The 12,873-nt window shown below is 50.2% G+C and overlaps 1 protein-coding gene across 1 annotated transcript in view; it reads right to left on the bottom strand.

Annotated features, from left to right (window-relative positions):
- The window catches only part of LOC114867832 (voltage-dependent T-type calcium channel subunit alpha-1I-like), a 94,637-nt gene that overhangs the window by 30,817 nt on the left and 50,947 nt on the right, over positions 1–12,873 (bottom strand). Inside the window, exons 10-14 of the mRNA XM_055507160.1 lie at positions 10,504–10,663; positions 6,571–6,913; positions 6,380–6,472; positions 1,692–2,034; positions 1,268–1,617 (exon numbers count right to left, since the gene is read on the bottom strand). Of these exons, the coding sequence (XP_055363135.1) occupies positions 1,268–1,617; positions 1,692–2,034; positions 6,380–6,472; positions 6,571–6,913; positions 10,504–10,663 (1,289 nt within the window). The remainder of the gene's footprint in view (positions 1–1,267; positions 1,618–1,691; positions 2,035–6,379; positions 6,473–6,570; positions 6,914–10,503; positions 10,664–12,873) is intronic.

The raw sequence follows: 12,873 nt of genomic DNA on the forward strand, positions 1-12,873 counted from the left end.
CTCACTGCTCTTATAATTTCCCAGCATGTCTGCCTACTGATGGTGGGGGGTTTAAACTCTATTGTATTTGTAGCTGCTGACTGTGACTGTTTCCACATGGGTCATTTCCTTTAGCTTCACACAGAGGAAGACGACACATTAAGCCGCGCTGTTTGTTCTCCATTCATCCTTGTCAAATCTCCAAAGTGCCCGTCACACTGCTGCATTATTAATTCCCAAACAGCTGCTAAAGTCTCTGAAGTGTCTTCACACTTGAGCAATAACTCACCCTGATCAGGGATTCAGCCTTTACAGTTCCACGCGTGATGCGTCTAATGTGGGGGACGATGACTGTGTCTAGTCAGGGACAATCCAAGGTCCAGCTGGTTCTGAGCCACTGCCTTTGACAAGGAGGAGGTGAGTGTATGTTCAGCAAATAACACACCAATACAAGGCCAGACACACATTTGTTCTATTATCCCACCTTGGTTAAAGGTGAACAAAGTTTCACACAACAAATCTCACAGGCACCACATTTACTCAAGTTTAACCCAAACTATGTGCGTTCGTTAGTCACTGAAGCCAAAGGCTGGCTCTGTTTGCACTTTGTTCAGCCAACATTCACACAAACCAGCTCATTAGAAGGTTCCAGACACCATGAAGATCTAGTGCAGAGCTCTAGTAAAGACAGTGATGTTAGGAATATAATAATAGTCAGTTCAGTTAGTTTAATAAGTAAGTCAAATATTACAACCACTGCTAAAAACAATGACCTCTCCCTGTTTTCCTTTGCAGCTCAGTCCACTGTGGCATCGTCTCAGCGATGGGGATGAGAACGATGAGCCGTATAAAACCTCTAATATCCCTGTTCAAACACCAGGAGGCAAGGCTCCAGTTTACTGTGGGAGCAGAGACATTCCAGCTCACTATTTCCTTCCCATTAAAGGAGCAAAGTCTCTGTCTGCCTCTATATTTAGGCGCCCCTGACATGAGAGACGACCCACCACTGAGGCGGTGGCAGGCGCGAGTGGGCGATTGTGTAGCGAGAGCCAGAAATATTGATAGGAAGACAAAGAGCACACAGGAAACAGAGGAAGGAGTTAAACTGAAACACAGCTTCATTTATTAGTGCTTGGAACTGAACCAGCGGCCGTGATGCTCTGGCTGCTGGTCCGAGCGGGTTCATCATCACACTGTGGCTGTGGAGGTTGGAGAAGCATCACAGCTTGACCTCAAACACAACTACAGCCCATATGAAAATCAGGAAACCCCACAGGAAGACAAATACCTGCTCGTGGTGCTCGATGCCCATGCTGATGGTGTTGATGAGGATGGCGATCATGATGCCACGGTTGAAGTACTTGCTCTCCACGATGCCCCAAAGCTTCTTCCTCATCTTGTGCCACAGGTCCTTGCACAGCTTCCTGGGACTGCACCCCACCCGGGTCCCGGCGCCGTCCGGCTGCTTATCCTCACACGGTGCTTCCTGGTTGGTGTCCTCCCCTCCTGCCCTCTCTGCCTCCGAACGAACGGACCCGACCCCGTCGGCGAGCGCCGGGCCACACTGAGGGCAGCCGTCTGCGGCCTCGCCGAGGGCCACGGGTCCGGCAGGTTTGGGCCGGTGGGGACACGGGGCACCTGGAACGTCACAGCGGTTGTTACTGGAGACGCAGAGCATCAACGTCTCAGCCCAGATTCTACTGGAGGCATACCAGCGTGTCTCAGCGCCGCTCTCCTCTCGCGGCCTCCCTGCCCGTTGGCCTTCCGCTCCCTCCCCTCACCTCCCGCTCGGCCGCGGCCGACCCCACGGAAGCCGCGGGGCTTCCCCCGCAGCGTGTTGAAGAAGGTGACGGTTTGCCTCTTGGCCTTGCGGAGGACGTGGCACACCAGCTGGAACAGCTCCTCGTAGCAGTCCCCGGGTTCACTGGCAAGCGTGGAGGAGGACGAGCACCGCGCCCGCTGCTCCTGCATCAGCTGGTGCTCCCTCTGCTTGGTCTCCGAGAACTGGGTGGCGATGACCACGAGGCACAGGTTGATCATGAAGAAGGACCCGACCTGGGGGGAGAAGGTGCGTTAGCGGGCGGTGCATTAGTGAGTGGGGCGTTAGCGGGTGGCGCGTTAGCAGAAGGTGCAATAGTGGGCGGTGCATTAGCACAAGGAGTGTTAGCAGGCGGTGCATTAGTGGGTGGTGCGTTAGCACAAGGAGCGTTAGCGGGCGGTGCATTAGAAGGCGGTGCATTAGAAGGCGGTGCATTAGCAGGCGGTGCATTAGCAGGCTGTGCATTAGTGGGTGGTGCGTTAGCACAAGGAGCGTTAGCAGGCGGTGCATTAGTGGGTGGTGCCTTAGCACAAGGAGCGTTAGCGGGCGGTGCATTAGAAGGCGGTGCATTAGCAGGCGGTGCATTAGCAGGCTGTGCATTAGTGGGTGGTGCGTTAGCACAAGGAGCATTAGCGGGCGGTGCATTAGTGGGTGGTGCGTTAGCACAAGGAGCATTAGCCGGCGGTGCATTAGAAGGCGGTGCATAAGCAGGCTGTGCATTAGTGGGTGGTGCGTTAGCACAAGGAGCGTTAGCGGGCGGTGCGTTAGCGGGCGGTGCATTAGCGGGCGGTGCATTAGCGGGCGGTGCATTAGCGGGCGGTGCATTAGCGGGCGGTGCATTAGCGGGCGGTGCATTAGAAGGCTGTGCGGTGCGTTAGCGGGCGGTGCATTAGTGGATGGCGCGTTAGCAGACAGATGCTGCAGTTTAAGGAAGTTCTAGAGCTGCTGAATGAGCAATCTAGGACTTTATCTAATGTAAACATGAGGAAATTGAGCTAATTGTGGAGTAAGTAGTACAACTATGCTACAAATGTTTTCTAGTCCCAGTTTAAACCATCTGCAACACTTTCAAGTGTTGGCATCAACAGTCATGGACCCGTTTCTGGTCTGATCCACTGTCTGACTGCAGAGGATGCGTTCAGTGTGCAGAGCCTGTTGGCCAGGTTGGCTGGACCACTGCAGACATGACAAACAATACAATATGGTGGTGAACAAAGCTGCCGTGTGTCCATGATACTGTAGCTAACACAACCGCTCCTTCACCACACACACATGCAGGAGAGCGAACAGATACCACACATTTTATGCTTTTGGGCCGTTAAAGTTACTGAAGTATAATGATGCAAGGAAGTTACTGACTGATGTCTACAAACTACATGTGGAAAGACGAATAGACGTGCTTTGCCTTGAGTTCAGGGTCATCAGATACCTGCATCCGGTTCTTTAAAAAACTTAGATGACCTTGATAACATGGATGACATTTAATTATGAAGATGCAACAAGATCTGAGAGCGATTAAAGGCAGGAAGGATTGAAGGAGCTTTTGTGCAGCGTGGTTCCATCCAGTCATTTGCTTTTATTTGTGGCTAGTGCGGCAGCAGATGGCTGTCAAGCTGTGCTGTCTGTCGCTGGTCATCCACAGAGTTTGGCTTTTTTTAAACATGATCATCTAAAGAACGTCAAGGACTTAATAAAGTCTATATTTGCTCCTTTTCCAGCTTTGTGGTGTCTGTGCAGAATGTGTAAAGTACGACACACAGTGAATCTGCCCTTGAATGCGTTGATTAATAAAGTGGTGGTTGATAGTAAAGGGAACCTTGTGGGACCGAAGTGGTCCAGTACCAGGATTAAACTTGAATACGTACGTCTGCAGGGACGAGGAGCTCTTTAATTGCTGATGGCAGAGGACTTAAAGCAGGCTGCGCTGCAGCGCCGCCTGTTTGATGATTGGGCTCAGGGTTTTACAGCAGTGAAGGTGCAGGTCACCCTGAGAAGCAGGTCTGTGGCGGCCGGAGCAGAGGGGATGGAGTCTAATGCTCTCTGGGCTGCGATCAATAGCGATGGTGAAGCTTGATAAGCCTCTGGGTCTGAACCACAGAGGATACGGCAACGAGGGACCAAATGAGCATGTGTGCGTCTGTGTGTGTGGTTGCTGCTCTTCAGTGAGAAAAGAAGAGATTGACGGTCAGATTAGTTGGTTTGTCTGAAAGAAGACAGTGAGTCCCAGCATCCACGCAGCAGCGCACCGATTCCATCAAATATTTATACCTGCTCTCTCCCGAAATACAATTAGCAGTGTGTGTGTGTGTGTGCGTGCGTGCGTGCGTGCGTGCGTGCGTGCGTGCGTGCGTGCGTGCGTGCGTGCGTGTGTGTGTGTGTATGTGTGTCCTGATATGTGATAACTTATGATGCGTAGGTGAGGATGACAGTGAAGCAGTGAACTGGGTCTCAAATTAACACTGGACGTCTCATTTTGTAAAGAATTACTATGGAGCCAAGATTTTACAGGTTAAAGTGAGGAGTTTTCTCTCAGCTGTTGGTGGTCGTCCAAATTCTGTGTGTGGGAAACTGTTGTCATTCTAGTAACGGCTGCATTTTTTTCTGTTTCTTTTACGTTTGATGGAGTAAGACACTGGCAAAAACGGGAAGCGAGAGGTCAAAGACCGGGAGCTCTGTCGCTGGAGGAGGAGCTCAGAGAAGAACCAGCTGAGGCCTAAGATGCATGTGTTGGACGGGAGGTTGTCCCAGGATACGACCCAGAACACGCTGGAGGGACTGTGTTCCCTCAGACCTGAGAACGTCTTAGAGTGGAAGGAGCCGGAAGTCTGCAGTTCTGAACGGGTTAAAAGGCATCAGCACCAGCGTTTGGCTCCTACGTGCATCGATCCCTGAACCCATCTGTGCCAGCGTTTAGTGTAATTACATCACATGATGACTCTGATAGTTTTTGCACCTTGTGGAGCATAATTACAGGCAGGATAACATTGAATTAGTTGTGTAATTCCAGGTTTAATCCAGGGCAAACAAGGAGCTTAAACAGCGTCAAGTCAAGTGGCTTAACACACACACACACACACACACACACACACACACACACACACACACACACACACACACACACACACACACACACACACACACACACACACACACACACACACACCATGCTGGCATTTACGGATGCTAAACCTCAGTTCCACGGGGCCAAACTACTTTTCATGCAAAGCCTTTAATTCCAGTGGGTCCTCGTGTCTAAACAGCAGAACGCGATGGCGATCTGTCAACAGCCTCTCTCGTCTTCATATCACTGATTCATCTGTTCGCCCTCATCCTCTCTGTCTCTCCAGTCAATTCGCTGCAGCTAATCTACATGAATGTTTCATGTGTGTAACTGTCAGAGCATCTGAATGCAGCCAGACCCCTCGGTTCTGTTGATTCATGTGACTCGGTTCCTCTCTTCCATCGCTCTGTGCTTAGTGTCAGAGAGTATTACAGAAAGCGCATTAAAAGTCTGCTCGTCTGTCTTCCGCTGGGATGAGGACAAGTACTTTTAATATGTGAATAGTCGAATCACTGTCGTAACAAAGCCGACAAGAGCCGACTGTCACATCGCGTCTCTTCGGGGAGAAAGGACGGATTAGCAACAAGCACGGAGTCCGATCGTGACGGAGCAGTCGGTGCCGTCAGCTGTGAGGCGGGTCCTCGGCCCGGACCGCGAGGCGCCAGGGGGTCCAGCAGCTCACGGCTCACATCCAGGTTCTGCCTGCTGCATGTGCTTCCCTCAGCAGCTCTAACACTGACTTTATTTATGTCCTCTAACACGTGGGCCCAGAGGACACGCCGAGGACTTCCTGTTAATTAATACCATAGGATCAAAGACAGAGAGCGGCCCTCGCCACCGCTCTGCCACCGTCTAATCCTCTCTCTGAGACATTCCAGTCCGTCTCCACCAGCTCCTGGTCCCTCGTCTGCATTGATCTAAACACATCGCTTCACCACCTCCTCCCACGCCACCATCTTTACCTATTTTCATAACCTTCGCTGTATTTTCTTTCCCATTTGATCATCTTCCTCCACTAACCCGCGGTCCTGTCCCCGGTTATTTCCTCCCTTCTCCCATCCATCCTCATTGAGGTGTTCACACGAGGAGACAACCACCAGTAGCGAGTCAATTTTAGGGGCTTGATGTAGAAAATAAGGTCCCGCAGCAAATTTAGAGAAGAGAGTGATGAATGTGTCCTTTCTAGTGTGAGAGTATAAATAAATTGATGCGTATCTGTTTGTAAGCGTATGTGCATGTGTCTGTGCGACGCAGCATAATAAAACGAGTGACACATACATGAATGATGCTCAGCGCAAAAGAGGAGATGAAATGAAGGCAGGATAAAGCAAGTCAGAGGGTGGTAAGTACTGTAGATGGAAGGAAGTGGGGAAGGAAAGGAGGTTAGACACAGGAGGGAGGAGACAGACTGAAGGCTGCAAAGACCACAGGGAGCTGAGAAAGGTCGGGTCCAGGACGGAGACGGGCGCGAAAAGACCGGAACCGGGACCACATGCACCAGCACAGAACGACTGCCTTACGATAATCAGCAGGATGAAGTAGATGAAGTTGTAGAAGGAGTGGGCATCCATCACATAGTACATGATCTCCACCCAGCCCTCCAGAGTGATCACCTGACGGGAACACAGGTGAGAGAGAGTTAGCAGCGGAGCCGACCCTGCGCGGCTGCTGCGCGGCTGCTGCGCGGCTGCTGCGCGGCTGCTGGGAGCACCTGGAAGATGACGATCCAGGCGTAGGCGATGTTGTCGAAGTTGATGGCTCCTTTGTGGGGGTTGCTGTGCCCCGTGTGGCACCTGGTGTAGTAGCGGTTCCAGTTGACGCAGAGCCCGGCCACGCTCACGCTGCCGTTGGCCTGCGGCTCCGGGCTCAGGCCCAGCGACTGGCGGTACAGGGCGTCGTCCTTGTCCAGGCAGCACGCGCGGCCTCCCTCGCGGCGAGCGGGGACGTCGGAGCACGACATGATGCCGTTGTCCACCGGCAGCGAGCAGATGAAGGGCCGCTCGTCATCCTCGTCGGCCATGTAGTACTTCTTGGGCAGGCTGATGCCGGTGGTGCTGCAAGCAAACAGACAAGGTGGTGAGGAGAGTAAAGTACGCTGGAGGAGTGAGAGGACAGAAAGACAGGAATAAAACCGCAGGATGAAATAGAAAGAGGATCAAACCAGGAACAGCAGAAAAGGAGAGTTCACTTTAACATCAGTCAACTGATGCACACGCTCCGTGTGAGACGTGCTCTACACAGACATTCTGTCAGGCTGCCTGAAAGTTGGAGTTGGGTAATTAAACCAGTTTGAGAGAGAAAGAGAGAGAGAGGGGGCGAGAGACAGAGAGAGAGAGAGAGCGAGAGAGAGAGAGAAAGGGCAAGCGAGAGAGAGAGAAAGGGCGAGAGAGAGAGAGAGAGAGAGAGAGAGAGAGAGAGAGAGAGAGAGAGAGCAAAAGCTATTATAGTTATAATGCAACCAGATGATGTGACTAAAACCAGTGGTTGAGTCTGCTTTGTTTTCACGGAGGTCATGACCTCAAGGCTCGACATTAGAGGCAGTGAGACACAGTGAATGAAACAGGATCTACTGTAAATGAGTTCCAGAGGGAACGTGAAAAAAGACGAGACAAGTAGAGAAAGGAAAGCAGCACATGGATGTTATTAAAGCAGATGAAAGTGTAAAACAACACATTAAATGTCACAGGAAATTTAAAGGAGAAACTGAACACATAGAAACTGAAGCCGACTGAACGCGTAGAGACTGAATGCGTAGAGACTGAAAAGGTAGAGACTGAAAAGGTAGAGACTGAACGCGTAGAGACTGAATGCGTAGAGACTGAACGCGTAGAGACTGAACGCGTAGAGACTGAACGCGTAGAGACTGAAAAGGTAGAGACTGAAAAGGTAGAGACTGAACGCGTAGAGACTGAACGCGTAGAACACTGCAGAGAAGAACAAGGATCAAATCAGAGCTGAATCCGTACCTTAAAGGAAAACAGGGGCGCGTACGTAAAAGGTGTTTTCTTGCCGTTACAAACAGAGCGAGGCAGACGCTGGAGACGGGAAAGGTCTCTTTGATCTGAGGCGCTGTTTAAAGGGCAGAGCGCAGAAAGAGATACAGATGAATGCAGCCGTCGGGCAGCAATTACAGCTGACCTGGTATTTGATGGAGGCGGCGCTGAGCCGCTCCCTGCCTCCGACGGCAGCGGCTGAATGGGAGCCATTAAAAGACCCATTTACTCCTATTCTGAGTTAGCGGCGCAGTTTGGGACTTTCTGACTGTCAGTTTGAAGCCCCGTGAAGCTACAACAGAACAAACCCGCGGTCGCATCTCGGGGCGTAAAGAGCTGAAGCGACCCAGTCCACAGATGCGCGCTTCACGAGGACGCGGACGCCGCGTCTCACATTGAGTCATTTCACACCCGAGGAGCCGCTTCCTCAGCACCTGCTGCTGCCGACGCGCGTCACCTGCCGGCGTCCGCCTCAGCCCAGCAGCAACAACGCGGCTGCGGTGAGCTCGGGCGGGTCAGGACATCCCATAATCACCCCCCCCCCCCGCTCGATCTGGTCTGGGAGCTGGTTTCCATGGCGATGGTCTAGCCCACAGCCTCCCGTCGGATGCTCATTTCCTGCCTGGGCTCGTCGGCCCACTCCTCCGTGCAGCCAAAACGGCCTAATCAGCCGCTTGGCTGAGGACGGCGTCTCCCGGGCGCCGCAGACGCAGTCCCACTTATTGTCTGAGCTCTGTGTTCTCGCGCCGGCATTAGCTGTGCTCGTACACTCAGGGATATTCAGAAACAAGCAGCACCTGCTAAGCTCCCTTAGTCATTCTGACGAGCCGGTCGCTTCTGCTGCCGCTGTCTGGGGACACGAACCCACATAATCATGACAGTGGATCAGTGCTTTGGTTTCTCTGCAAAAGAGAAAACATCTAGTGCAACAAATGTGTTAGTGGCTGAAAGTCAGATGTTTCAATCAGTTCTGTCCTAAGACGCATGATTTTAGTTCATGAATGTTGTCTATCCGTCAGCATTAACTTCCAACATGAACAAAGTTTCTTTTTTATCACAAACTAAATATATAAATAACAGTATCATATCACAAAACTGTCAAATCAATTTCCACTCTCTCTCTGGAATCCAGCTGCAGGTGTGTGAAATCCAAATAGAGGAATAATCTGAAACCCGGCGCTGCAGCAGAACGATGGACGGATGATAAGATGAGTGACAGCTGCTGCTCCTGTGGTGGAACATGGAGAAAAGGAATACGAGCGAGAGGCGGGTCTGAACCCACAGCAGCGTTTCTGCCTCTGACTCTGAAATGAACTGACACAGGAGTAATTGAATTCCGGACACATCCGCTACAGGCAGATAAGGCACAAAGCATCCGTCCATGCATCAGCTGGAGCGGCTCGGTCCACGGTCACAGCCGGACCACTAGAAGCAGAGGATACGGTCACAGCCGCGACCACGACAGCATCACAATAGGACTCTAGTGCAGAGAGACACAATGAAGCAGACGAGAAGCCGATGTGATGAGTAATAAAAGATGATCCGCCTCACGTATGGAAGCAAGCGCGTGTCACAGTGCCAGTGCAAACAGCAGGGGGTGATTACCTCGTGTTTTATGCTAATAGGTATGAGAAATGATGAAAGTCAAACCACTTCACAGCAGAAGTGGGAATAAAAACACTGACATGACTGACTTGATGATGCTGCATCATTTTTGTTTCCTTAACAAGAATCGCAATTAAGGTGATTATTACACAGACTTAATGAGAAGAGGTGAAGGACATAACTCGTTTCAAAGCATCACATTAAGCACACGCTGCTGTAAAAAGCAGCTTCTGAAGGTAAAAGTTCAGGCTGGACGGACAAAACGACCTGTGGCGCAGGTCTGTTACGTGTTTCAGCACATTTTCACGAGGAGACGTTGCCGAACGCTGCTCAACACTCGAGCTGCACAGACATAATCAGCTCATTTAAACTATGCTTTCCAAAACGAAAGGCCACAGCTCTTTATTATTCTTTATTTGAAACGTTTTTGTTTTTCTTCACTGCATCTCGCTCTGATTCTTCTATTTCATTAAGTTCTGCAGGACTGTTTCCCAGTGCTTCATTAACTGGAAGTTTGTTCTTAAAGTTGCCGCAGCTTATTGGATGTGAGTTCAAATAGTACAGAATGAATGAGGAGAGGTTGGTTCAGCAGGAGGAAGAGAAAGAGTGTCAGTTTTTTAATTAAGTGGCAGAATCGACTGTGAGATAATGACGTTTGCTTTCTGCAAATTTGGGTTTCAGGCTCATTATATCAGCACTTGAGGAAGAGAAGAGGCGACGGAGAGCAAGCGAGCCTTCATCTCTCTCCACGGTGATATCACTAAATTGGGTAGATGATGTAATTAATCTTCTGAAGTCAAGCGGAGGGAGAGCAGGTAATAAAGGGACGAGGTGACAGACCCACACACACACACACACACACACACACACACACACACACACACACACACACACACACACACACACACACACACACACACACACACACACACACACACACACACACACACACACACACACACACACACACACACACTATGACAGCTAAGCATCTGCTACGATTAGAGCATGAACACACAAATTGATTAGCGCCGCTCTCCACTCACAGGGTGAAGTTCTCCTCCGGGTAGCAGCGGTTCCTCAGCAGACCGGCCCACAGCTGCACCCCGATGATGCCGAAGATGAAGAAGACGAAGAAGCAGAGGAGGAGGACGTTGCCCAGCATGGGCAGCGTGTCCAGCAGCAGGTTGACCAGGATGCGCATGCCTGTCGGGACACAACCACGCCTGTTTATCGCCTCTTCCACAAACGTCCAGTGGAGCGAAGAGCAGAAGTACATTACAAAGTTGAGTCACTACATGAACTTTGTGTGGAGTCAAAGATGAGTTCAGTAGCATCTGGCGCACAAAACTTGGGAAAGAGCTAATAGATGTCAAGCTGAGCCCGTGATTCCTCTGAAAACAGAGTGATTTTCTCCACCTGAGCAACTAATGAGCTCCGGGCCATGCACCAACATTACAGCATTAAGCTCCACCACAAACACAGCCACCGGCTGGAGCGAGTCAGAGTCAGAGTCAGAGTCTAAGTCTGAGTCTAAGTCTACGACTAAGTCTAAGTCTAAGTCAGAGTCAGAGTCAGAATGAGAGTCTAAGTCTGAGTCAGAGTCTAAGTCAGAGTCTAAGTCAGAGTCTAAGTCAGAGTCTAAGTCTAAGTCTAAGTCAGAGTCAGAGTAAGACTCTCTTCATGTGCAGGTTACACGGATCATGCTTCAGGTTCTGTTACACCCTTTGTTTCATACGGAGCCGGTCCATAAATGTCCCACTTCCGATGAGGAGAAACGAGCCGAGCTCATCCATCCATCATCGGACCCGATGGTCCCGTCGGGCCTCGACCCCCAGAACTCAGAGCCAATCATCCACGCTCACCTGCGTCCACTCACTCAGTTTGTGCTACAGCTGCTTTAAAACCCAAACAAACACACACTCTCCTCTTTCACACAAACACCTTCGCACTTGTACCTCCCACCTGCTCACACTGAAATCTAACACATCTCTTTTCCATGGAAGCTGTTGTAGTATAATTAGCAAATCAATCCCTAATCTGGAGGCTGATTGTGCTCTCATGTACCATTACGCTGCCTTTGATCTCTGGGAACATGACTCAAGCAGGGCTTGAACTGGTCCTGTAAACTAGATGGACCATGATTACAGCGTTTAGCTGATGAATCATGGGTGAGGTGCTTTTCATACCTGGAACCAGCATTTGTGTCCAGCGGCCGCTCTCAGCTGAATAGTGCACATTTCTCAGCAGCATTGAAATCCCGTTTAAAGGTGAGCATTTACACTTTCCTTCTCGTTTCGCTTTGGACGCAGCGCGTGACCTTTGGTGAACACTTGGCTGAGGCAGTCGGCCTTTTGTTGTTAATATTTAATGAGCCGTGGATGCTAAATCCATCCTCCCGCTGCCACTGAGGCACAGCAATTTTCTCCAAAAACAGCCCAAGCATCAGATTCTGACCGCTTTCTGTTTATAGCAGCACTTTAGCTCCACGCGGTGCAACCAACGCTTCGCCTGCGCCTAAAAAATACGATTGGAATCCAGCGTTTGGATCTGAATCTAATTAAATGACGTGAGCTGAAGTCTCACTCTGACGGTGTTACACACCACACAACCCAATTTCCTTTGATAAATTTGAAACAGATGTCTTATTTCGTCAGCGTGATTGAGTCTGATTGAAGGCAGCGGCAGGGTAGAACGCTGAACGCTGCGCCACAACGTTAGCAATTAAAGCAGCAGTGTTTGCAAACTTATCTCATACACATGAAAACACAACGCATCTGCATCTGAGGCGTCATTAAAAAATAAAAAGATTGAAAATTGCTACTTGAAGGAATAACAGAAGAACGCGACTTTATGATTCCGGGGAAATGACCGCGTTCTGAGCAAAGACAACAACTCGCTGGATGCTCTCATGCTTTTATTGATAGGACTGTGGATTCCAGCGTGGCACTGACTGCAGATGTGAGAACACAAACCTCTGACAGATTCCATCAGTCCCATTTATCTGGCAGCTGCTTCTTCCTGCACTAAGTGAGCACTTGACACAAGGTGTGTTTTTCATACTTTATTTCTCTCCACTGACTCCGTTCATCAGCCGCTGGTGTGTTTGTGTGTTTGTGCGTTTCTGCCCTCCATAGCAAACGTGCCGTGGAGACTGAATTAGCTCCAAGATGAGCTCTGTGCTAAATCGTCTTTATAAAGGAGCGAATTGCTTCTTTATTCATCCAACAAATGGAGACGTCTGAGCGGCCTGTTGGTAGCGAACGCACCTTTTCATCCTGTGGCCCCAGTGTTGAGTGATTTACAACACAACCTGACATCTTCTCCTTTGTGTAGGTAATTGCCCTGTCAATACTGGAAAAGGCAAAGCCAGACCTTTGATACTTGTGCAGAAGAGCTTTTATGTTTGAGTAGTG

Source organism: Betta splendens, chromosome 1 (genome assembly GCF_900634795.4).
Source record: "Betta splendens chromosome 1, fBetSpl5.4, whole genome shotgun sequence".
In the NCBI taxonomy this organism is placed as follows: Eukaryota; Metazoa; Chordata; class Actinopteri; order Anabantiformes; family Osphronemidae; genus Betta; species Betta splendens.